At 35.2% G+C, this 26,005-nt stretch overlaps 1 protein-coding gene across 1 annotated transcript in view; it reads right to left on the bottom strand.

Moving 5' to 3' along the window:
- Positions 1-25,369, bottom strand: part of SEPSECS (Sep (O-phosphoserine) tRNA:Sec (selenocysteine) tRNA synthase) — a 39,439-nt gene extending 14,070 nt beyond the window's left edge. Inside the window, exons 1-8 of the mRNA XM_069494175.1 lie at positions 25,184-25,369; positions 24,215-24,369; positions 21,864-21,982; positions 21,389-21,547; positions 20,401-20,554; positions 17,357-17,459; positions 10,656-10,785; positions 10,418-10,509 (exon numbers count right to left, since the gene is read on the bottom strand). Coding sequence (XP_069350276.1) covers positions 10,418-10,509; positions 10,656-10,785; positions 17,357-17,459; positions 20,401-20,554; positions 21,389-21,547; positions 21,864-21,982; positions 24,215-24,369; positions 25,184-25,297 — 1,026 coding nt within the window. The 5' untranslated portion in view covers positions 25,298-25,369. The remainder of the gene's footprint in view (positions 1-10,417; positions 10,510-10,655; positions 10,786-17,356; positions 17,460-20,400; positions 20,555-21,388; positions 21,548-21,863; positions 21,983-24,214; positions 24,370-25,183) is intronic.
- Positions 25,370-26,005: the final 636 nt, after the last annotated feature.

Here is a 26,005-nt window from a genome sequence, read left to right as displayed (position 1 = left end):
ACTGAAAAGAACAGTTAATACCAATGTAAAAACACTCAAAAGTAAAAATTCACAGCTATTATAAAACAGCAACACAAGAAATGGAATGTAAATGATCTAAATGCCCCACTTAAAATATACAGATTGACAGAATGTATAAAAAATCACAACCCAAATATCTGCTATGTCAAAGAAACCCATTTAACTCATAAAGAGTCACACAGACTCAAGGCAAAGGGATGAAAAAAAACATTCCATACAAATGAAAACCAAAAGCAAACAGGAGTAGCTATTCTTATACCAGATAAAACAGATGTCAAATCAACAACAGAGGGAAAAAAGACAAAGATGGTCATCATATAATGATAAAGGGATCAATTCAACAAGAAGAAGTAATCCTAAATATATACACACCTAACATCAGAGCTCTCAGATTCATAAAACAAATACTACTATTAATATAACTAAGAAATGAAATAAATAGTGGGGGACTTAATAATAATAGTGGGGGACTTAAACATTCCATTGACAGACTAGACAGATCATCGAGGCAGAAAATCAACAAAGAAATAGTGGACTTAAAAGGGATCCTAGAACAAATGGACTTAACATGTTTTCAGAACTCCACAATATACATTCTTCTCAGCAATACATAGAACATTTTCCAAGATACATCACATGTTTGGCCACAAAACAGTCTCAGCAAATTTTTAAAAATCAAAATCACACCATGTATCTTCTCAGACCACAGTGGAATAAACCTAGAAATCAATTCCAAGAGGAACTTTCAAGACTACACAAATACATGGAAATTAAACAACCTATTGCTGAACGATCTTTGGCTCAATTAAAAAAAATTTGAATTGAATGACAATGACAAGACAAGCTATCAAAATCTCTCGGACACAGAAAAAGTAGTGCTAAGAGGGACGTTCACAGCACTAAATGCCTACATCAAAAAGACAGACAGACCCAAAATTAACAACCTAATGTCACACCTCAGGGAACTAAAAAACCAAGAACAAACCAAACCCAAAGCAAGCAGAAGACAAGAAATAACAAAGATCAGAGGAGAACTAAACAAAATTGAAACCAAAAAAAAAAAAAAAAAAAAAAACAATACAAAGGATCAATGAAATGAAAAGTTGGTTCTTGGAAACAATAAACAAAATCAACAGACCACTAGCTCAATTAACCAAGAAAAGAAGAGCAAGATTCAAATAAACTCAATCAGAAATGAAAAAGGAGACATTACAACTGATATCACAGAAATACAAAAGATTGTCTGAGACTACTATGAACACATCTAGGCACACAAACTAGAAAATCTAAAGGAAATGGATAAATTTTTACAAACACATGACCTTACAAGCTTTAATCAGGAAGAAACAGAAATCCTGAACAGACTGATAATGAATAGCAAAACTCAATCAGTAATAAAATATCTCCCCCACAAAAAAGGCCAGGACCACATGGATTCACAGCTGAATTCTACCATATCTATAATGAAGAACAAAACTGTTCTGTAACATCAAGAAGGAGAGAATCCTTCCTAACTCATTCTACAAAGTCAGTATCACCCTGATATCAATGCCAGGAAAGGACACAACAAAAAACAGAAAACTACAGACCAATATCCCTCATGAACGTAGATGTAAAAATCCTCAACAAAATACTAGCAAACTGAATCCAACAGCACATTAAAAAAATAATTCACCATGATCATGGTGATAGTGAGTTTTATTCCAGGCGTGCTAGGATGATTCAACATGCACAAAACAATCTGATTCATAACATAAACAGAATTAAAAATAAAAACCATCTAATCAACTCAATAGATGTAGGAAAAGCAATTGATAAAATTTAGCACCACTTCAAGATAAAAGCCTTAACAAACTAGGCATAGAAGGAATATACCTCAAAATAATAAAAGCCATATATGACAAACCCACAGCCAACATCATAACTGAATAAGGTAAAGTTGAAAGCATTCTCCCTAAAAACTAAAACAAGATAAGGATGTCCACTTTCACCACTTCTATTCAACATATTCCTAGTCAGAGCAATCAGGCAAGAGAATGAAATATAGAATGCCCAATCTGGAAAAAGGAAGTCAAACTATCCCTGTTTGCCAATGATATGACCTTATACCTAGAAAACCCTAAAGATTCCTCCAAAAGACTCCTAGAATTGATAAATAAATTCAGTAAAGTCTCAGGTTACAAAATCAATGTACACAAATCAGTATTTTTTCTACACACTAGTAACAGCCAAGCTGAGAATCAAATCAAGAACTCAATTCCATTCACAGTAACTGCTAAAAAAATAAAATAAAATACCTTGGAATACACTTAACCAAAGAGGTGACAGACCTCTACAAGGAGAACTACAAAACACTGATAAGAGAAATCACAAATGACACAAATTGAAAAATATGCCATGCTCTTGGGTTGGAAGAATCAATATTGTCAAAATGTCCATACTGCCCAAAGTAATATACAGATTCAAGGTAATTTCTATCAAAATATCAACATCATTTTTCATAGAATTAGAGAAAATAATTCTAAAATTTAAAATTTATACGAGGCCAGGCACAGTGGCTCACACCTGTAATCCTAGCATTCTGGGAAGCCAAGGCAGGAGGATCACTTGAGGTCAAGAGTTCAAGACCAGGTTGAGCAAGAGTGAGACCCCATCTCTCCTAAAAACAGAAAAAATTAGCTGACCGTGGTGGTATGCACTTGTAGTCCCCGCTACTTGGGAGGCTGAGGCAGGAGGATAGTTTGATCCCAGGAGTTTTAGGTTGCTGTAAGCTAGGCTGACGCCACAGCACTCTAGCCCAGGCAACAGAGCAAGACTCTGTCTCAAAAAAAAAATAAAAATAAAAATAAAATTTATATGGAACCAAAAAAGAGCATGAATAACCAAAGCAATCCTAAGCAAAAGAACAAATCTGGACACATTACATAACCCGACTTGAAATCATACTACAAGGCAACAGTAACCAAAACAGCATGGTACTGGTATAAAAGTAGACACACAGACCAATGGAACAATAGAGAAAGCAGAAATAAAGCCAAATACCTAAAACCAACTGATCTTCGACAAAGCAGACAAAAGCATACACTGGGGAGAGGACATCCAATTCATTTATTAGATAGCCTTATGCAGAACAATTGAAACTGGATCCCTATCTCTCACTATATACAAAAATTAACTCTAGATGGATTAAAGACTTAAATGTAAGACCTGAAACCATAAAAATATTAGAAGAAAACCTAGAAAAAACTATCTTTCACATTGGCCTTTGCCTACCTAGTAGGCAAAGAATTTATGATTAAGACCTCAAAAATAAATACAACAAAAATCAAAAATAAATAAATAGGACTTAAACTAAAAAGCTTCTGCACATCAAAAGATATAATCAACACAGTAAACAGACATCCTACAGAATGGGAGAAAATATTTGCAAGCTATACAACTGACAAATGCCTGTTATCTAGAATCTATAAGGAACTCAAATCAGCAAGAAAAAAACAACCCCACTAAAAAGTGGGCGAAAGACATGAATAGACATTTTTCAAAAGAAAAAAATATGGCCAATGTATGAAAAAATGCTCAACATCACTGATCATTAGGAAGTGCAAATTAAAACCACAATGACATACCACCTTACCCCTGTCAGAATGGCCTTTATTGAAAAGTCAAAAAACAATGCATCTTGGCACAGATGTGGTGGAAAAAAAATGCTTACGCCCTGTTGGTGGGCATATAAGTTAGTATAACCTCTATGAAAAAGAATATGGAGATTTCTCAAAGAACTAAAAGTAGACCTACCATTCATTCAATCCTACAATCCCACTACTGAGGATCTACTCAAACGAAAAGGAATCATTCTATAAAAAAGACATCTGCACCCGAAATGTTTATGACAGCACAATTCACAATTGCAAAGATATGGAATCAACCTAAGGGTCCACTAACTGATGAGCAGATAAAGAAAATGTGGTATATATAAACCATGGAATACTACTCAGCCATCAAAAAGAATGAAATAATGTCTTTTGTGGCAAGTATGATGAGATTGGAGGCCATTATTCTAAGTGGAGTAACCCAGGAACAAAGAACCAAGTATCACATGTTCTCACTTATAAGTGAGAGTTAAGCTATGGGTATGCATGGTCATGCAGGGTGACTTAATAGACACTGGAGACTCAGAAAGAGGAGGATGGGAAGCGGGTGCGGGATAGGAAATTACCTATTGGGTACAATGTACACTATTCAGTTGATGGATATATTAAAAGCCTAGACTTCTCCACTATGCAATTCAGCCATGTAACGGACAACCACTTGTACTCCCTATATCTATTTAAATAAAATTTTTTTTTAGAAAATAAAAATAACTATGTATATGAATAAATAAAATTTTAGCCAAACCTGAAGAGTGATCAATATAAAACAAAAAGCAGCTAAGAAAAAAGACTGCAAAAGATCAGAAGCAAATATAGACAACAAGTTATATTTCCAAGCTTTCATATTTGGGGCATTTATGCCTTCCATCTCAAATGCCATAAAACATTATTATGTATACATATGTATAAATATTAAAATGCTATGACACTGTGTTTCCTCTCCACGTTTCTGCCTTATATATAAGTGGGCCTGTGTGTCCCAAAACAATGCATCTCAAATGTGGACATGCATCAAATTCATCAGGGAAATTTGTTGAAAATGCAGTTGTCTCAGCACCACTCTAGACCTACTGAATCTGAATCTACTGTAAAAGAAAGCTAATTTTATGAAGTGATCTAAAACGTAAATTCTCCAATAACTGCACAGTACTTTGCTTTCTAGACTCAGTTTAAAATACTCTTTCAGAGTTCTACAGATATGCTAGCCATCAATTCTAACTTAATGATCACACTGTGAATGTCAATGAATAAATACACTCTCACTTCTCCAGGGAGGTCTTTCTTGACCCTTCCAGAGCTGGGGTAGGTGTTTCAGCTGGATTTAGTGATAGATGCTGCCATAGAGTCCGCTCTTCCTTTCATAATTCTCATCAGATTTGTAATTGCTTATTTAATATCTATCTAGATTTCCCCAAACTACAATTTACATGAGGGTAAAGACTATGTCAGTCTTGTTTGTGAAGTGACCTTAGGGCCTATGCATATATGTTTGTTTGAATGAATAAATGAATGAGCAGGAGCCAATACTGCTCAAAAAAATATGGGATTAGATTATAAAGGATAAATATGGCAAGCTAAGGAGTTTGGACTTTGTCACATAGGCAACCAGAACCCAAAGTAGAATAACTTGAAGAAAGTTGTATTTCTAGAATATTAATCTGCCACTGCTCTATATGACAAATTAGAGTAGATCAAGATTGGGGATCAGGAGAAGGGCAAGTAAATTACAGTAACCATCTATCTAGGTGTGATGTGGTAAGGACTTAAACTAGGAGTGGCGGCAGTAGAACTGGAAAGAGGTGAATGTTGGAAACATGAAGGGCTTAATGACATAAAAACTTAAGAGTACAAAAATAATTAAAAGTATCAGTGCTAGAAATCTCATTTAAAAGGGAATTTATTAGTTCATCTAACAGCCCAATCTACAAGCAGGCATGGCTGTATCCAGAGTCTCAAATGACTTGGTTCAGTTTTCCCTCTTATATTCCCTAGTATCAAGAAGTCTCTCTTGGCAAAACCAAAAATACAGTAGCTTACAGTCAAAAGATTATATCCTTTGAGCTTACTATCTGCAAAGAAAGAAGCCCTTTATATCTAAAGATCTGTCAAATCTACTGGAAGGACTCTATCTCCATATGCCTACCTATGAAGCAGGCCAGCCAGATTATATGCTCACCCCTATGAAAGAGGAGGAAGGGACATTGTGATTGACTAATTCATCAAGACCACCTGGAGCCAGGGAGGGGCAGTTTCCCAGTGACAGTGATTCTGCACAAGCAAATAACATGCCCTCTCTATAATATAACTGAGCTTTTTGGCTAGAGTAGCTAAATTTGCTCATTGCTTTTGCCTCCTTTAGATATTAGTGGACCTAAGTCTCCAGACTTATAGCTATATAGCTACAAAGCTACAAGGCTAGATTATTTATCTATATTTTAGAAAGGCAGTAGGTCTAGAGGTTAAGACAGAGGATAAGAGACCTAACTGCCTAGATTTAAATCTGTTCCACAATTTGCCACATATATGATACTTCTCTATCCCTACATTTCCTATGAAAATGAGGATAACAATACTTAACCTCACAAGGATTTTTTGAGGATTAACTACATAAAAATGTGCTTAGAAGAGTGCCTGCCACATTATAAGTGCTCAGTATTATGTGTAATTATTTCACGTTTACATAAATGTATAAAAACATATATAGTATTTATATAGACAACATAAACCTTGCATGGAAAGGTGATTAAGAATGATTTTACATGAAACTTTTCTAACCAATGGTCAAATCTTAATGCTCACTCTACTTAACCTATCAGTGGCACTGGCTATGTTAATCACTCCCTCCTCCTTGATATACAGTCAACCCACCGTATTTATGGGTTCTGACTCCAGGGATGCAACCAAATGAGAATCTAAAATATTTTTTAAAAATTGCATCTGTACTGAACATGCACAGACTTTTTTCCCTTATCATTATTCTCTAACCAAATACAGTATAACAACTATTTACACAGCATTTACATTGTATTAGGTATTATAAGTAATCTAGAGATGACTTAAAGAATAGGGGAGGATGTGCATAGGTTATATGCACATATGACATCATTGTACATAAAAGACTTGAATATCCATGGATTCTGGTATCCAAGGAAGGTCCTGGAACCCATCTCTCATGATACAGAGGGTAGACTGTACTTCTTTCATTCGACTTCCAGGACTCCATGCTCTTGGTTTTCCTTCTACTTAACTAAATGTTCTTTCTAAGTCTCCTTTGCTCTTCTCAGACCTCTTAATGTTGGAGCACCCCAGAGCTCAGTCCTTGCACCTCTTTTCTGTTTAGACTCGCTCTCTTGCAATCTTACCTAGCCTCTTGGCTAATTAACTCCCAAGTATCCATCTCAAGCCCAGATCTCTCTCTTAACGCCAAACTTACATATCTTACTCTCTACTTTACATTTCTATCTCGAGGTCAATGGACATCCCAAATTCAATTTTGCCTAAAACTGAATTCCTGGTCTTCTCCCAAAACCTATAGGCTTCCCTATTATAGTTAATGGCTACACCATCCTTCCAATTGCTCAGGTCAAAAATCTCAGAATTCTTGACTTCTCTTTCTCTTATAAAACACATCCATCCAGAACTCCCTTTTGGTCAATCTTCAAAACAAACCTAGACTCTAATCACTCCCCTCACATCCAATGCAACCATCTAGCTCCAAGCCAACTTCACTTCCTGATTATTGTAAAAGCTTCCTAATAGATATCCCAACTTTCTACCTTTGCCCCCCTAATTTAGTCTCAAAATAGCAACCACAGTGAGCCTTCAAAATATGTCAGATCACATTTCTCAATTCAAAACCCTTCAATGGCTCCCTATTTCACTCAGAGTAGGAGGCAAAGACCTTATTATGCAGAGTATAGGGGCCCTACATGATCAGCCCCACCTCACCTCCCAGAACCCTCCTCCTTGCTCACTTTGCTTCAGCCACACCAGCCCCTTTGATGCTTCTCAAACTCACAAAGCCAATGTCTGCCCTAGGATCCTGATACTGGCTTTCTGCCTGAAACAGTCTTTGCCATCCTATGTGTGTACTCCCTCAAACTTCAAGTTGACTCGAATGTCACCTTCTCAATGAAGCCTACCCTAAACTGCATTTAAAAATCGATTACCACTACCAACCACCTCATCTTCCCCAATTCTCCTTACTCTATTCTTTCTTTTTTTATAGCACTTTTCACCTTCAAGCAAACTTTATAATTTATACATTAAGCTGTTTGTCTATTGCTGGTCTCCCCCATACAGAATATGTGCTCCACAAGAGCACATATCTTTGTCTATTTTATTGATTGCTATACATATATATATACACATACACGCACACATATGTATACACACATACACATACATATATTTGCCTGATACATAATATATGCTAAATAAATATAACTTACTTTTAAGTTCAATATTTATTCAATGAATCTTAACCCACACTCAACTTCACCTACTTTGAATTACAAAGAAACCCAGGTCCATACTAGATCATGCTATTTTAAGTGGGCTTGTCATTGTTCAGTTGGGGGGGGCCTGATAGGCGTAAAAATGGATACGAGGTACCATGAAACTAAAGAGGCATCATCTTAAAAGAAAAATTTCAAACTTACAAAATATCTAATTTATAAATTACCAATATGCCTCGTACTGGATTACTAAATTACAGGCCAATTCCCATGATTATCATGTCCAAAGTCCAGAAAGTAACTATTTTAAAGACTAGAAATATTCTAGAGTCTTTCAGAAATAAAAGTGGCCTGAGATATCAATTGCTTCTTTCACAAATGGGGAAATAAAATCTTCAAGTTCAAGTAACTTTTCCAAGATGATACAACTTGTTAAAGGAGAGCTGAGACCCACTGGCATCTGAAAAAACTAAACTCTTATATAAAAACGTGATAGGTTTTCCTCATCCATAAATAATCATCATCTGACACATGGATAAATTTCCTTAAAAGATATGCTGAGGTCTTCTCTTGGCGATGATTACTTTTTGGAGTTTATAAAACTAGAGTTTTCTTCTTATTGTGTAAAAATCTGTTGTTAGATTTACTGAGGTATAATTCACATATAGAAAAATTTCAGGTGTCCACCTTGTAAGTGTCCCCTTATATGAATCTTGACAAACATATACAGTTATGTAAACACTCCCACTATCAAGATATAAAACATTTCATCATCCCAAAAAGTCCCCTCCCCCATCTCTAGCCTCTGGCATCCACTAACCTTTTTTCTGTCACCATATTTTTTGCCTTTTCCAGGATGGCATATAAATGAAACTATTAAATATACAATATGTAGTCTTTCATGTCTGGCTTCTTTCATTTAGCATTACGGATTTGTTGACTATATCAGTAATTCATTCCTTTTTAATGTGGAGTATAGATGTATCACAGTTTATTTCCATTCACCAGATGATAGATATTTGGGATGTTTACAGGTTTGGGCAATTATGAATAGAATCACTATAAACCTTCATGTATAGGTTTTTATACAGACATAAATTTTCATTTCTCTTGAGTAAATAACTAAGAGTAAGATGGCTGGCTTATATAGTAAGTATATGTTTAACTGCTAGAGTGTTTTTCAAAGTTGCTATACCATTTTGCATTCCTACCAGCAATGTCTGAGATTTCTACTTACATGAGATTTTTGCCAGCATTTGGTATTGTCAGTTTTTTGAGTTTTTTTTTTTTTAACATTAGTCATTCTAACAGGTACGTAGTGGTATCTTACTGTGGTTTTAACCTGCATTTCCCTAATGACTAATCACAGTAAGCATTTTTTTCCTATGTCATGTAAATCTTAAGAAATGTCCTTACAATAAAATAATTACTTGCCATGGACTGAATTAGTGGGGGAAGGAGGTAAAATAGGGCACAATATTTTTAAACTTCTGCTATGTATTCCTAAGGCCATTAGAGGATCTAGGAGATAATACATACGAAAATGTTTAAAAATATGTAAAGCACTATTATAAATCTAAGGTACTACAATTGTCATTACGTGCTATATGGTTATACAAATATAAAACACTGTACCATAGGCTTCTAGCTCTCCCAAATAGGACATGACTAAAACACCTTAGTCTGACCTGACCTACTAACACTGTCTCTCTCTACAATTTTGGAGTTGTCCTGAATTAACCTAGTTTTCAGTGTTGGAGACAAAGTACAGTTTTCAAGTATAAATATCACTTTTGATAGCCAAAATAATCAATGAGTTCAGCATTCTAATAATGTAATAGCAAAGGATAAATTTGTTATTTCAGTATGAGAAGCTAGTTAACTTCTCACCAGATTCTTCCTCCTGTGACTGAAATCTCACACATAAACAAGTCTTTAGGCTTCCAAAAACTAAAAATAAGACTTGTCCATTTGTCTTTAAAGAGCCTCTACCTTTAAGTGATAAATGAATTGTATTTTACTGAACTAATAAGAAACCTGATGCAGGAGTTTCTCAAAAAAAAAAAAAAAAAAAAAAAATCACCTGTCCAAGATTCCTCAGACTATCTGTACAGACAGGATGACAATTAATTGAAAACCACCTAGGCTGGTTCCAGATCTGAATAAATCCCTTAGGACCACACTAGATATCTACACTTCCAAAGTAATAAACCAATAGGCAAAAACACCAATGATTTGGAACACTGTTTTAGTCAAGAATAGTATTCTATGCCTAGAGGGAAAGCTTACCTTTCTTTCTTTTAATAGCTTCTTATAACCATTTGATCCAAGTGATAATAAAGTAATAAGGATATCTAAAGAAGGTGAAGCTGAAGCTCTTCCTGAAATAAAAATGGAAAAGTTACATTGAGGAGAGAGGGCTGGGGAGCGGGAAGCTTTGGAAATTAAGGTTTATTATAGTAGTCTATACATAAATGGATTTTTGTTTGTTAGTTACATTTTTTTAAAGAGCAACGTATTTATTTACCTGGATACATCTTGCTGATTTCCTGAATGAAGGCATCATTAAAGCCAGCAATTATAGCACCACCTACTGGAACCATAAAATTTTTGTCCAAGCTCTGAACGAAAGCGTCTATTCTACCAACCCGAGCCCCCTAGAATCAATGTAATATTACATATTAGTTGCTAGGAGAATAGACAACAACTGCTATTAACAAATTAGCTTGATTTAACCATTTCAGAATGTATACATACATTGAAACATCACATTGTGCACCGTAAATAGAATTTTTATTTGTCAACTCAACCTTAATAAAAAATAAATACAAATAAACACCATTAAAACAATGCACAGAAATGAAAAACAGATCAAAGATTTTTATTTTCTTTGTAAAGTGCCAGTAAAATGTTTTTAAGTGGTGCTCCTTATAGTTGGAACAATACTTTACTATTTATAACCTGCTTTCACACATAAATCATTTAATCTTCACAACAACCCTGTGAGGCAAGCAGGGTTTCAGTGTCAGTTCAGGTGGGAACTTTACTGAAACAGAGCTTTACACCTTAAAATTGTGCCAGAAAGAATGGATTCCTCCCGTGCCTCTCATCTGATCATTTATTGGACAATAAATGTCTACAGCAGGTCCTACAACTAATAAGTAGTTTTAAACACCTTCTGTGAGTTCAAGAGTAGTCACCATAATCTAATGGACTGCAGCAAACTGGGCTGCCAGTTAGTTATACATTTAAGTGCCTCTCTTTGATGCTTGAACAATCTACTATCTGTATGACCACTTTAAGCAACAAGCTCTGCTCCTACTACCACTCAGATAACAAAAGAGAAAAGCAAAATTTTAAACATCAACTAATGGAAATTTTATTTTATACTCTTGGCAATTTCAGAAGCGATGTTTCTACATAAGTCATGTTCCCTAATATTATAATCTTAGATGATCTCATTCCACTGCAAATGAATTCAAGTGAAAAATCTAATATTCTGGTGAAAAATTGAATACTTACCTACTAGGAATATAAAACTAAGTTCTGGTCCCCATCCAACATAGTCTATAACCTTCTGTCTAATGTGCTTCAATTTTGTCCTCTTAAAAACAGAGATACTATCTAAATTTCAACTAAGACAGTTTTTTCCCTTTATCTGTAGCCACAGATTTTCAATCTGTATTCACAATCTATATTCCTATTAATATTATAACCACATTTGACCTTCATTTTCACACATCCATCTCTCAGGGAGAAAAGCAGCAGCAGATAGCTGGCCTAATCTAAGAGACCAGATCCAGGCAACAGGTAGAAGCAGCCAAAGCAGGGAAGGGGGCAGAATACTCTGGAGGCTATCACATGATTGTTTTAATCTTTAACCTTTCCCTATTACTCTTCTTTCTAACTTCCTAATAAACTATGATCAGAGGAAATCCCACCATATCACAGGAAAACAGAGAGAAGCATAAAAGATTATTAGAATAAATAACTGAAAACATGCAAAGTAACAGCATGTAAAAATAATGTGAAACAGTCAGAGTTGCCTTTTTATTAACACTTAAATACTGTCGAAGGTTTCCTGAGAGAAGCATGAACCTAAATCAGGAGCAGAAGTACTATGAGAGGAATCAGTGCACCAGACTCTGCCAGAACCCTTTCATCACTAAAACACAGAAAACATTTCTGTGGCAAGAAAATGAACAGGCCAGACCCAATCTCAGGAATAGTATAATAGATAGGCCTCATTCCCCATACTAAAGACAGAGGCTACTCAATAAGGAGGGGGGAAAAAACACTATAAGGATGGAAGAGCTTATCTAGAGTAGGAAACATAGTAGCTTGTTCTACGAAGTAAAGGGGGGCCATTTCTCAGTTCATTCATTTACTTATTTATTCATAGCACCCATCTATTTGAGCACCTATCATCTCCAAACATTGTTCTAGGTTCTGGGGATAGCAACAGTGAATAAAATAAACAATTGTTTATATAAAGAATTACTGCCACAATTTACTGAGTGCTTACTGTGTGTCAAGCACTGTTCTAAGCACTTTACATTCGTTAACACATTTGACGCTCGAATAACCATAGGAGGTAGATGCTACTATTATATAATGCCTATTCTACAGATGAGAAAATTAAGACGCAATGAAATGAAAGTAAACTGCCCAAGATCAGACATGTAGTTAATAGCACAGCTGGGATTCAAACCCAGACAGTTAAAGGATCTTACTGAAGGTCACCCAGGCAATCAAAGACACAATAGGAACTAGAATCTAGATAACCTGGATGAAGAGCCCATGTTTAAAAGATGAAACATTTTATTCCTATGGAACTTCTACTCTTCTAGCTATTCAGGCCAAAAGCCTATCTGGAATCCCTGAATTCTCATTTTCTCACACCCAGCATCTAGTTCACCAGTGTACCTTGTAAAACGACTCTCAAAATACATCTGAACACAACCATTTCTTACCACCTTCACAGCTACCACCCTGGCCCAAACCACCAACACATTTTACACGGGCTATGGCAATAGCCTTCCACTCTTGCCTCCCTACAGTCTATTCCCCACATAGCACATGTCACTTGCTCCTATTCAAAATGCTCCAATGGCAGATGATCATACCAAGAATAAAATCCCAAATCCTTAACACACCTCAAATCTCCACTACCACTGTTCCCCTCATTTATTATGGTCCAGCCATACTGGTCTTCTTGCTATTTCTCATACATTCCAAGCACACTATTGTACCTCAGAGCCTTGGCACTTGCTATTACCTTTTGTTTGAACTCTCTTTTTTTTCTCTCTCTCTTGCTGCATGGCTCACTCTTTCACACCACTCAGGGCTCCACTCAAATGTTACTTCTTAGAGAGGGTTTCCCAGATCACTCCATCTAATCTGACACTGCTCCCCCTCAAATACTAGAGTGTTTATCATGACCTGGCATATTTAAGGTTTACTGTCTGTATCCCCACAAAAACAAAATGCTCCATGAGGGTTAGGGAGTTTGTTATATTCACTATTATATTCCCAGTGCCTACCCTGGTGCCTGGTACATAAGTGGGAACCCCTTTATTATTTGTTGAATAAATTGACAATTAGATTTGTGAATAAGTAGTAACACCTACTTCTATCCTTATTAGGAAATAGCAACTTATTAGGTGAAGTTGCCACTTCCCACACTTTTGGAGCTTTACAATCCACACTCTGACTCTAAAATAATTAGTCCTATACACATATTTTTATGACTCTAGTACATCCCTCTTCATTAATCTGTCCTAACATTCATATTCCATGAATCCCCTACATTAGTCATTTTAGTAAATATAAACAGAAATACAGGTTCTTCAAAGCTAACTTCCCCAGGGCCCACATGTGCATACCAGAATATTCTATTTGCTCAGCATTAGGGTATTGTGGGGCATTACCCTAAAAATAAACCAAAATTCTAAAGCATTTTATTTTTTTTTAATGTATTTATTATTTTATTTATTTTTTTTTTTGAGACAGAGTCTCATTCTGTTGCCCGGGCTAGAGTGCCTTGGCATCAGCCTAGTTCACAGCAACCTCATGCCGGGCTAATTTTTATATATATAGATATAGATATAGATATAGATATATAGATATATTTTTTTTTAGTTGTCCAGATAATTTCCTTCTATTTTTTTAGTAGAGACAGGGTCTCACTCTTGCTCAGGCTGGTCCTGAATTCCTGAGCTCAAACATTCCTCCCGCCTTGGCCTCCCAGAGTGCTAGGATTACAGGCATGAGCCACAGCGCCCGGCCTAAAACATTTGAATTACAGTTCTTTCCTCACTGATTATTGCCATACTATTTTCTCAAGAAAAGACTTATAGTTTTAGTACTTTTTTTTAATAGAAAATATGGGGCTTTGGAGTAACAATGAACAAGATGGGCTATTCTGTAGCTATGGGGACTTTGGGCAAGTCACTCAACTAAACTGAGTTTGTTTCTCTATGTGTAGATTTGGAACAATAGGAAGTACACCCTAAATTGTTAGAATTAAGTTAATAAACTTCAAAAGCCGAGCAGAATGCCTGACACGTGGTGGGTACTGAGTAAATGGTATATATTACCAATCAGGACTATTGACATGAATTAAAGCTAACTTTAATTTTTCAGAATGTCATGAAATAGCAACCAGCACTCAACAAGACCCAAGTGTTTATCTAGTTTAAAGCATCAGTGTCGCAACCTCTTTTGGTGAGGGCCAACATGGGAAAAACAGAATGTTTATGTACTGCTTTTTTTTGCTTTAAAGAAATGTCAATTTTAGAAGGTAATATAATATCCACAATATAATATCTACATTTTAAAAAAATGCATTCACCCATCTTATAGTTTTATTTTCTGGTTAAAATTTTAATAAAACTACCTCACAAATGGTAACACAGCATGGTATTACTGGTGCACAACTCCAAGGACACCTTCCATGAGCTCATATTCTGGAGTTCATTTCCTTTTAGCCTTAACCTCTTCAAGTAGACCAAATTTTCTAGTATTCAAAAATATGCTGTGAGCACCAAAACACTGAGCACTTCTGGGTTTAAAAAAAAAAAACTGAGTAATTGATAAGGAACATTAAAATAATCATTATGAAGACTTTAGAGGCATGCAGAGAGTACAGAAAAAAAAACAACTCTCATTTAAAAGCATTAATGTTAAATGTACACAACGACTATATGTAAAAAACAATACATGCATATAAAAAAAGAAAAAGTGAATACATAAATTATTAAAGTTCTTTGCTACAGTAATTGGGTTATAAATGATCTTCTACTCCTTCCCTACTTTTCTAAACTTTTAGTAATGCTGATGGTATTTGACTTTTAAAGAAATTGAGGCTGCTAAAAATTAAAGAGGAAAAGAGCAAGGGGGAAAGGGAGAGGAAGAATAAAAATGAATCACTGAAATAAAATGTTTTTCAAGATTTCCAGCATAGAAAATTGTACACCCTTCCTCTGCTATCATACAAATTAGACATAATCCAATCTAGAATTATGAGGAAGTCTTTAAAAGTTAAGGAATAATAAAAAGGATACCAAGAAAACAGTAAACAGTCTTTCTCTAAAGGTTTTATGAAATCCTAACACACGATGCCTATAAGCCACTCAACCTCTGGACTTATGTTACATAAACTAATCCATTTCCTTATTGGTTAAGCCAATTTTAGTTAGGTTTCTGTTACTTGCAGCCAATAACATCCTGATACAACCTTTGAGGAAAGAAATTAGGCAAATCAGCCACTACTATCATATAAACCATATTTATATCAAAGATGATACTAGTACACTTAAAATCATAAAAGACAAAAAAATTTACTAGACAGGATCTACTGAGCTTCAGAGCACTTATCACACTGGAGAAGGCCTCAGATAATCTGTGAATAACTTACATCCACATACGAATCACATGTACGTCAAAACTGAATATGTATATTATCATTATGCACTCAAATGATATAACCCATATAGTACACAGATAAATATAATGATTCATTTATTCATTCACTTTGTTCAGTAATCATTTTTTGATTGTAAATTATATACCAGGTACTGTCTCAGGCATCAAGGGCATAACAGCGAATAAACCAAAGTTCCACCCTAATAGAACCTTAATGCTAATTTCTGTCAATAGGTAGAAAATAAACAAACATTATATCAAATGGGGATAAACACTACAGAGAAAACACCAAAGGGCCATCATTTTTAAAAAGCACATGATTATTTTACATAGCACTAGGTAAGAAAAAAAGGTTTCCAATGAACATTATAAGACACCACTGATTATAAGACCTCCCAATTTCAGAGATGTCATAATGTAGAAGAAAACTGTGCACCTTAAAATAGATAAATATGGTAAAACAAAAAACGAGGGATCGAAAACACTAGGAAGGAAGAGGGAGTTGCTATTTTAAATAGGGTATCTCGGGAAGTCTCACTGACCTAAAGAAAGTGAAGGAAGAAGCCACGCAACTCTCTAAAGAGCAATCCAGTGAGCAGGATGAGCAAGAGCAAGAGCCTGGAAGTGTGCACCTACGTGACACAGTGGAAGAACAGAAAGGCAGCAAGAGTGGCTGGAGCAGAGCGGCTGAGAGGCAGAGCAATAGGAAATGAAATCAGAGAGGCAGCAGAGGCCTGAATATGCAAAGCCTTGTAAGCCATTGCTCTTAATTATTAATATATGAGGAACATACCCATATTTTCAAAATTAGAACCTAAAATAGATGACTAGGATCTAGTTGATGCTTATAAAAACAAAATCACAAAAACCTGCCAACTCTATAGTTATATGCTAGAATTTTTATAAATTAAGTCATTTCTAGTCTAGGATAAGACAGTAAAATGATTTCTTAAATATAGAATAAAACCATCAATACAGTTTTAAAAATACCATAATCCAGTATATTAGAATGAGGACTGTGGTATGCATGGAACATTCTCAGAAAGTTAAAAGCTACACTACTAAAGTACTTCTATGTTGATTCTAGACTACCAAAGCTATTAGTCCAATTACTACCATACACTCAATGAATAATAACTTTTACTGAGAGAATATCAGATGTAAGTTTCTAATGCTCCTTGAAGGGTACTAAGTAACAGTTTTTACTACATTAGGTTTTCTTACATTAGGTTGTAAGAAAAAATAATAATTATGTAATATGTTAAAATCTACTTCGTTCACATAGCTTTTAAACTCTCTTACCTGCTGAATGAGGTGCATACACTTAGAAGACTGCACTCCATAAGCATTGTTGACTATATGTGGAATGTCATAATTAGCACAAATCACAGCCAGTTCTTCCAATCTACAAACATAAATATTCAGTAGAAAGACATACTCACATTGTGCTTTCTAAAGTAAAGCATGGAAACTTTTTTTTAATTTAATAGTTATCCATAATATACACCAGGGGAAAAGATGACAAACACTGAAATTTCTACTGTGGGACTTTAGCATATAATGCAGCAGCTTGGAAATACATAGAAAGCACATTAGAATAAACCCAAAACAGCTGTTTAATTAATGTTAACAATAAATGAGAAAAAAGTATTTATAAAAATTTATGTAAATGGTAACTTTTAAATCATTTTAAAATTTTTCCTATATAAAAAGTCAGAAAATTATTTATAATGACCTCTCACAAGGTGGTATGCTCTTTTTTAAAATGTTTTTGGTTGCTTATCATACTGAAGTGTATCTGTAAAGTAATCAGCATAATCAGAAATTTTAAGAAATCTCACATTAAACAACTCATAAAATAAAAACTGCATTTTCAAATAGCATTTAATGTATTAAAAAATACAGAACATTAAAATGTTTCAGTACCAAAATAACTAACATTTTCCAACAACTTGGATACTAAAGAATCTTTTAAATAGCTGTTGGTTTTAAATCCACTCTTACTTTTTCATTTTACACCTCTCAATTTGAGAATCTAACTTTATGCAAAGTAAGGTAATAAATTTCAGTCAGAGCATAATAAATAGATGTTCCTTCACAAAACCAAATACTACTTGTGACTGAGGTCATCTTTAATAGAAATGTCTTCATACTATAAAACTAAAACTAAATCATATGGTTCATAAAATTAATTTTTTTTAAAGTTCTCTTTCTATAGTGTAAAGAATTTAGAAGCAAAGCATTTTTATACAGTTCAAGTTCTTTTCCACAAGGATGTATTTCAAATATACATTATATAGTTTTATTACCTATTTATACATAATGTGTTTTCTTTTTCTAGTAGATGTACACTATATTCTTAAACTATAAATAGGAAGAATATTATGTTCATCTGTCAGAAGTTCCCAATTTGCTTCCTTAAAATTTTATGAATTAAAAACTCATTTTCTCATTCATTTTCATAAACCTCATATATCAGTACAGAAATCCTTTTTGTTACTTAAACTAATTAGATGATGTTTTTAACAAAATAGACCTTCAGGAATACACACAGTATTTTCTTCATAAGATAAAAGGCACTTTCATGTTTGTGTATTATAATGAAAACACTTCTTAACGAAGAACTTCCTTGAAAATAAGGCACCATAATATTAAAATTTTATCTTAAGAAGAAAAAATCACTTGTGAGTAGTTTTAAATAATGTGAATTAATCAAATCTGTTAATAGGGTATGTAAAAAGGTATTAAATGAAAGGCAAGGAGAAGCAGAAAAATTATTTTCCATGTAAATCAAATTGTATTCTAACTTAGAAACCAATTTAAGGTGTTTATCAGTTAGAAGAAATGATACTCTTCTTTTTTTTAACATTTCCTTTAAGTGAATGTCCCTTGTAATACTCGTTGTCTAATTAATGAACTAATAAAGACAAAATATATACTACACCCATAAAATTAAGACTATAAAAGAATTAAGCTTGATGTAAAAAAAAATCACAATGTAGTTTTTAAATTTAATAAAATCAGTAATTCAAACATATTACCATGAATCACCTTTGCCTAAAATTCACTGTTATCAGAAATATTTATTACATAACACTACTAAAATGTGCCAAATGAGAATTTTGCTAGCCAATAAAAAACTTACGGATTTTTTCTAAAGGAGACAATACATGTAAAATATTTAACACTGTACCAGGCATGCTGTAAATATTCAGAAAACATCACTCAAAATGAAACAAAAACAAAAACTATTCTCAAAGATAAATAATCCAACTAATACAAATATCCACAGGCTGCTTTTTGAAAGGTGACTTATTTTTATCACATTAAAAATTTTCCAGACATCAAAACCATCAACAATGAAAGAATAGACATGTCTAATATTTCAATACAAATTTAAAATCTGATCAGTAAGTAATGAATAAACCATTAAAGCATACGCAATATAATCTTAGAATTCACTCGCTCATGAGTGTAACAAGGCAAATTTTCAAGGGCAAGGTTTTAAAATTGTCTCTTAAAATCTGCCTATATATAACATAATAAAAGCCAACAAGGCAATCATTACTGCCAAATAATGTGATCTCTTGAATCAAAACTTGATGCTACAGGAAAAGTCCAAACTCAATACAGTTCTTGCAAATTATTAGCACTTCTGTTCAAAACGTTAAAATGAAACAAAAAAAGTTACTGTCAAAATCAGAAATCTGTATTACTAGACCTAAGCGTTATTACATTTTCATAATAAAAATTTGTGGCTATTCGTTAGAAAAGTATTTGATTTTTTTTCCTTTTTGCTATTATTTTCTTAAATATTTGCATTATTGTCAAAATGCAGACAACCACTATGGACACCTAAGTGTACATTTAAGTTAGTCTTCCAATGAAAAAAATTCAAAGTAAATAATCCTAAAATTTTCAACTTAAAATCTGTTAATACTGATAGTTCCTACATATAAAAACTAACTGTAAGATCCAAAAAGTAGAGACGGCAATGAAAACAAGTAAATCCAACATTTAGCTTAGAAAATAAACTTCTATTAAATAATGAGGAAAGAGATGCCAAGAGATCAGAAACAGGATAAAGAGCAAGAAAACAGAGACTCTCCATCTACTCGGTGATAAAGGGATCTCCACCCTGTACTAGTTGTTTGTCCTTCTTCTATAACAAATGTGTATTTTCCCAAGCCACTTTGCTATTTCTCCCCAAGCACGCTGTTCTCTTAGGACAGCCCTTTGACCTATTTATTACCAAATGTTATTTAAGCTTATTTGAGAATTAGTATATCACATTTTATTTAAAAGACTAACCAATAGCTAAAGGACAATATTCACAAATCATTTACCTATCAGGTACCCTTGGAGCAAAACAGGATGTAGTAGAATGAATACACAGAACATTATCAGGCCCAAGTTCCTGGACTTTAGTCTCCACTGCTTTCAGGTCTGTGCGTAGCTCGTCACCTTCCAAAACATTCTCTATCACCACAGGCTCAAAACCTAACCAAGCCAACCAGAAATCAAAATGTTAGTGTTAACTAAAATAAGGGAAGATCCTGGAACACTAGGAAGCTGTACTATTCTACACAAGAACTCTTAGTAGTTATTTTGGTCAATGAACCCTCCTTTAGTAATAAAGATCTGGCTCAATACTGGCATTAGTTAAAAGCAGGTCAAAATAATGACCTGCTAGACAATTAGCACCACAAATCTATTTAACAATTTGATATGACAAGAAAAAAGAATTCTGGAAAGTAAGGAAAACAATGCTAGATATCTATAAAAGTAGTAACATAGACATTGACAACAAAAAGGATCGCTTAGTCCAGTTCAATTTCAGTCCACAAAAAGTAAGTCTGCTCATGCTGTGGTAATATTTGTTTTATTTTAAAGTTCACTTTATTTCAGAGATGGACATAAATAATACTGTAATTCAAATATTGAAACAAATGACAATCAACTTAATGTTTTTTCCTCTAAAGAAAAACACAATGAATTTCAGTAGCCCAAAAATTACTGACCCATCTCATAGCTTACAAAAGCCTTCTATAATTTAAGTAAAAAAACTGTTTTCAAATTTTCAATTGAAATAGTATACTTAACTAGCATATAATCAATGTCCCCCAAATCATAACTATATAATCTTTTATTAATATTTAGGTATCCATAAACTTAAAAGCAATATATACACTAAATTTTGTTATGTATATTTTATAATTTTTTTAAAAAAAGGAATAGGGATTTTATTTTTCATTGATTTAACTCTATACAAAAAGTTTGAATTTTCTAATTGTGATGGTTAAAACATTATACATGACACTTGTCTTCTTTTACCTGCAGTGATCATGGATTTAAAGCAGGACTTCTGGTCTATTCGTGGCCATATAATATACTTTGCCTTTGGTCTTTTGTGTCGTAATGTTAAGAAACACAGCGTTAGACTCATACCAGTTGCCACGGGAACTACAAAGCAGTTGGCTACTGTATGGACACCTACAAACAAGAAGTAAAACAGAAGTTAGGTATCCCACTAAAAATCCAGGATCTTTCTTGAAGAAATGATGTATTTCTTCTATCAGATAATAAGAGTTATAGCCCTAGTGCTGCTTTTTCTGTACTCAATCCCAGGAAGCCAAATTCATGCTCTGCCTTATGGCTCTGATTTTCTATCTTATCCTACAAGACTTTTATGCGTGCCTTTTCAAAAACCACTCATATTCTTTTTGGAAAAAGGCAGTTAATAAAAGAAATTAGGCAAAGGTATATGTGTCTGGTCAGCCAAAAGTATTATCATTAATATGGTACATACCAGCCAACTTTATGATGTCCAGGACCAAAGAATTGGTAATCTTGTTCAAAAGGCTAGAGCCTGCAGCTTTTGGTTGCACAGCAGCAATATCACCTGATCGTCCAATCCCATGAATGAACCTAAGCGAAAAATGGGACAAAAACTAGACTAATTCATTCAGTGTTCTAAGTAATCCAATGTACAAGCATACAAATAGCCAAAACACCAGAAGCAATATTTGTCTGTTGTAGTTATATTTCATAAACTATTAATAACGTGAAAATATCCTATTTAAATTGAAACAATTTCATCAGTTATGCTGTGGTATCTAGTCTCCAGAGAAGGCCATCATCAATTCCATTTCTCCCTATGCCCACATGCTACTACTACACCAAGAGATTGAGTTTAATTCCTCTCCACTTGAATCTGAGATGGCCTTAGTGACCTGCTTGGCCAGCAAGAATCTAGAAGTAACTATCTGGAACTTTCACATGAGGTCAAAAGAAGCCTTAGTTTCCACCAAGCATTCGAAGGGCTTGCTGTTGGGGTGCTCCCTCTTATAATCAAGCTGTAATACTGGGAGGAGCCCAAGCCACAGAGAGAGGCCATTTGAACTCCCAGCCATGTGAGTTCTCGGATACCTTGCCCACTTGAACCTTCAGATGTCTAAATCTCTGCCAGCTTCTTCCTGGAACTGCATGAGAGTCCAAAGCAATACTCAACCTGCTGAGGCCAGTTAACCCACAGAACTATCAAAGATAATAACAAATGATTGTGGCCAGGCACGGTGGCTCATTCCTGTAATCCTAGCACTCTGGGAGGCCAAGGCAGGAGGATTGCTTGAGCTCAGGAGTTCAAGACCAGCCTGAGCAAGGGCAAGACCTCATCTGTATTAAAACAGAAAAAATTAGCTGGGTGTGGTGGTACTTGCCTGTAGTCCCACCTACTCAGGAGGCTAAAGCAGGAGAACTGCTTGAGTCCAGGAGTTTGACGTTGCTATGAGCTAGGCCAATGCCATGACACTCTAGCCCAAGTGACAGAGCGAGACTCTGTCTCAAAATACTACTACTACTAATAATGATAAATGATTGTTTTAAGCCACTAAGTTTTGGGGCAGTTTTTTTTGCAATAGAAAACTAGAATATCCGAAACATTAAATTCTCTTTTTTCTTTGCTTTTCCCTTAACCACAGTAGTGGGTTAAGTTCCAATGGGAATGAGCTAATATTTCAAATATTTCCTTAATTTTAGAAGAACTATATGCTCCTTGAAAATTAGTGTGCAAATCCACTCACTTTAAATTAGATGACACTATACACTATTTAAATATACCTCTGAAGACTATACTCCCAGGGATAATTTCTATAGTTCGTAAAGATACCTCTGAATATTCTTTAAAATAAAAAATATTTCTGTAACTTGAATAATTTGTAATTTACAGTCAAATAGATTAGAAATTCTGTGCAATGGGATTATCACAAATACTAGTGTTGTACTTCCTTGTCACTGAAATCTCATGTACAAAGCATTCTTTACATATATAATCAATCATGTTATCAGCCCATTGTTAACTATGAAATTTTCATCCAAGTAATACATTATCATTAGTTTTGACTGCAATGGTTTTGACTGAAATAAAATTCCACTATGCCTAGGAAAATTTCATCATGATTTAAAATCATGGAAGATAGAAGTTTTTAAAAGAGATTATGTGTATTTCACAGAAAGGTTGGGGGACAAAGAAATAAATGATCATATTCGGAACAACTGCCAATTAAATGGCTATTAGAATCCATGAAAAGCTTTCTGAAATAATGCAAATGAAAAAGATAACTCAATAATCTAATGCCTTTTCCTACATCTTCTGCTACAGCGAGGTACTTACAAGATTCAGTTTAGAGAAGTTTACACACAAATAACAATGTCTTAAAGTTCTAACTATAAATCATTCTCAAAAAAAAGCTTGCAATGTTAGAAAAGAAATATGGAAAACTATAAACGACCTTAACATATTTTAAACTCTCACAATCAGATACGTCTATTAAGATTAAACATTCTTAACAGAATGTATAGCCTATGTTATTAACCACCCAGAATGTAGCAGGGTAACCATCAAATACTATAACTTTCACACCACTGTTTTTGAAAAGCACCTGCTCAGATAAATTGTTTCCATCTCCCTGTTGCATTTGGTTTACATACCATTGAGTAGGGAAGAAGAGATTTACAGGCATTTTACAATTTCATAAGATTTACAGGCGTTTTATAATTTCATAAGATGAACACTGCTGCCCTTATTTTTAACCAAAAAAGGCGGGGGGGGGCGGGGAGGGAGATATGCTTTCACATGCTACTTAAAAAAAAAAAAAATACCTGTAATGACGACGAGCAACTAATGAAGATGCCACTCTCCCTTCCCTTTCTCCCACACCACAATTGCCCAAGAAATTGTTGCTATCCATGATTGCAAGTTCATGTAAAAAGAGTTCAAGTGTACTTTCATCCCAACCATCCTCTGGACACTTGCCCTTTAAAAAAAAAAAAAAAAAAAAAAGCTTACATTTGTATTTAAGAAAACCATCGTTCCCTAGAACCCTACGTCAATGAATTTTAAAACTTTTTAATGTGTATGCTGCCATACTCCTTGCTTTCTAAAATTCAGACATAAATTCAGCACTAAGAAGAAGCCTCAACTAGGCAAAACGTTTGTGTTTCATTTGATTACAATTATCTACAGATTGCAAGAAGTCATGATAAATGCATACGATGACGTTTACTCAGATATTTAAACTTCGGTTAAGTTAAAGTAACTGAAAACCAATACACCATATCCTCAAAGAAGATTCTTCAAACCAGGGTGTTATGTCTGGGGGTTGTCAAACTTTAGTGAAATTAAAATTCAGGAATGCTGGCAGGAGCAAAGCCTAAGAAGTTCCACGGACGCATCCTGGTTGGAGTTAGTGTATGGTAGTTTACAAACAGCAAAGGTTCCCTTAGTCTTTGGGAATGGTGAAAGATGGAAGGTGCGACCTTTGCCCTTTCCGCAAATAAAAAAGTAAACTGGCACTTTCCCTCACTTCCGCATCCCGAAGTTAGAAAAAGCAAGACTCAAAATCCCGACCCCACACACCCTCTACGAACACCCCTTGGGTTTCACTGGCTTTGGCGAGGGAGAGAAGGAACAGAGCGCAGTCAGCTAGTGCGAGCCAGGATGCGACTCCGGGACGAGTCTCAAGCAGCAAATAGCAGCCAGTGAGGCAGGACCCACCACCAACTGGGGCGCTATGCGAAGCCGTAGCCTCAGGGTCGCGGCAGCTGGGGAGGGGACCGACACCTCGGTACCTTCTCCAGAAGCAGCCGTATGAGTTGCTCGTGCGAGCGGCGGGCCTCACAGCCCTGCCGCACATAAGCCGGCGACACCAGCCGCTCGCCCGCCGCGAAGCTCTCGCGGTTCATGGCAGCGGAGACTGTGGTGATACCAAGGAGAAAATCTCCACACGCCGGACACACCACGGAACCACAATGCAACTCGCCGCCTGGACGGTACGGCAGGGCATTGGGACAAAAAAAACACCAACCGCGTCTCGCTCTTGCACATGCGCGAACCGTCCTAGCTGGTTAGAGTATTTGAACATGCGCGAGAGCGTCTGCGCATATACTGGCTTCGGCGTGAGCAAAAGGCGGGAGCGAAATCAGCCCCGCCTCGCCGCCACTTCTTGGTTTAGTTAAACCTAAATGTTCCCGAAACCGACTTGAAGAAAGGACTGTGCACTTGTACAGACGGGAGTAGGAAAGTAAAATGCAAATGCATGGGCTTCTCTGAAGAAAGAAAATTTCTTAAGTTGCTCTCTGTTCCAATCCATTTGGAGAGTTGAGATCTGCAGGGTCTGCTTCAGCCTTACTCAGACTGTGTCAGATTTCAGAACCTTCGATCCTTACCTTCACTCATTTCAACTTTTAGTACTGCCTGGCAATCCCATATGAAATAGCAGTGCCCCAGTCCTTTTCTCCTTTGCACTACAGAATTTTTAGCCATAACACTATCAGCCACCATCTGATAAGACAGAATTTGTTTATAGATTGACACACACACACACACACACACACACACAACCAGGAATGTAAACTCTCCAAAGGCAGAGCCTTGGTTTTTGCTGCAGTACC

The sequence above is a fragment of the Eulemur rufifrons genome, chromosome 19 (genome assembly GCF_041146395.1).
Source record: "Eulemur rufifrons isolate Redbay chromosome 19, OSU_ERuf_1, whole genome shotgun sequence".
Classification (NCBI taxonomy): domain Eukaryota; kingdom Metazoa; phylum Chordata; class Mammalia; order Primates; family Lemuridae; genus Eulemur; species Eulemur rufifrons.
Note: the sequence above shows the minus strand (reverse complement) of the source record. Positions and strands in the feature narration are given on the sequence as shown.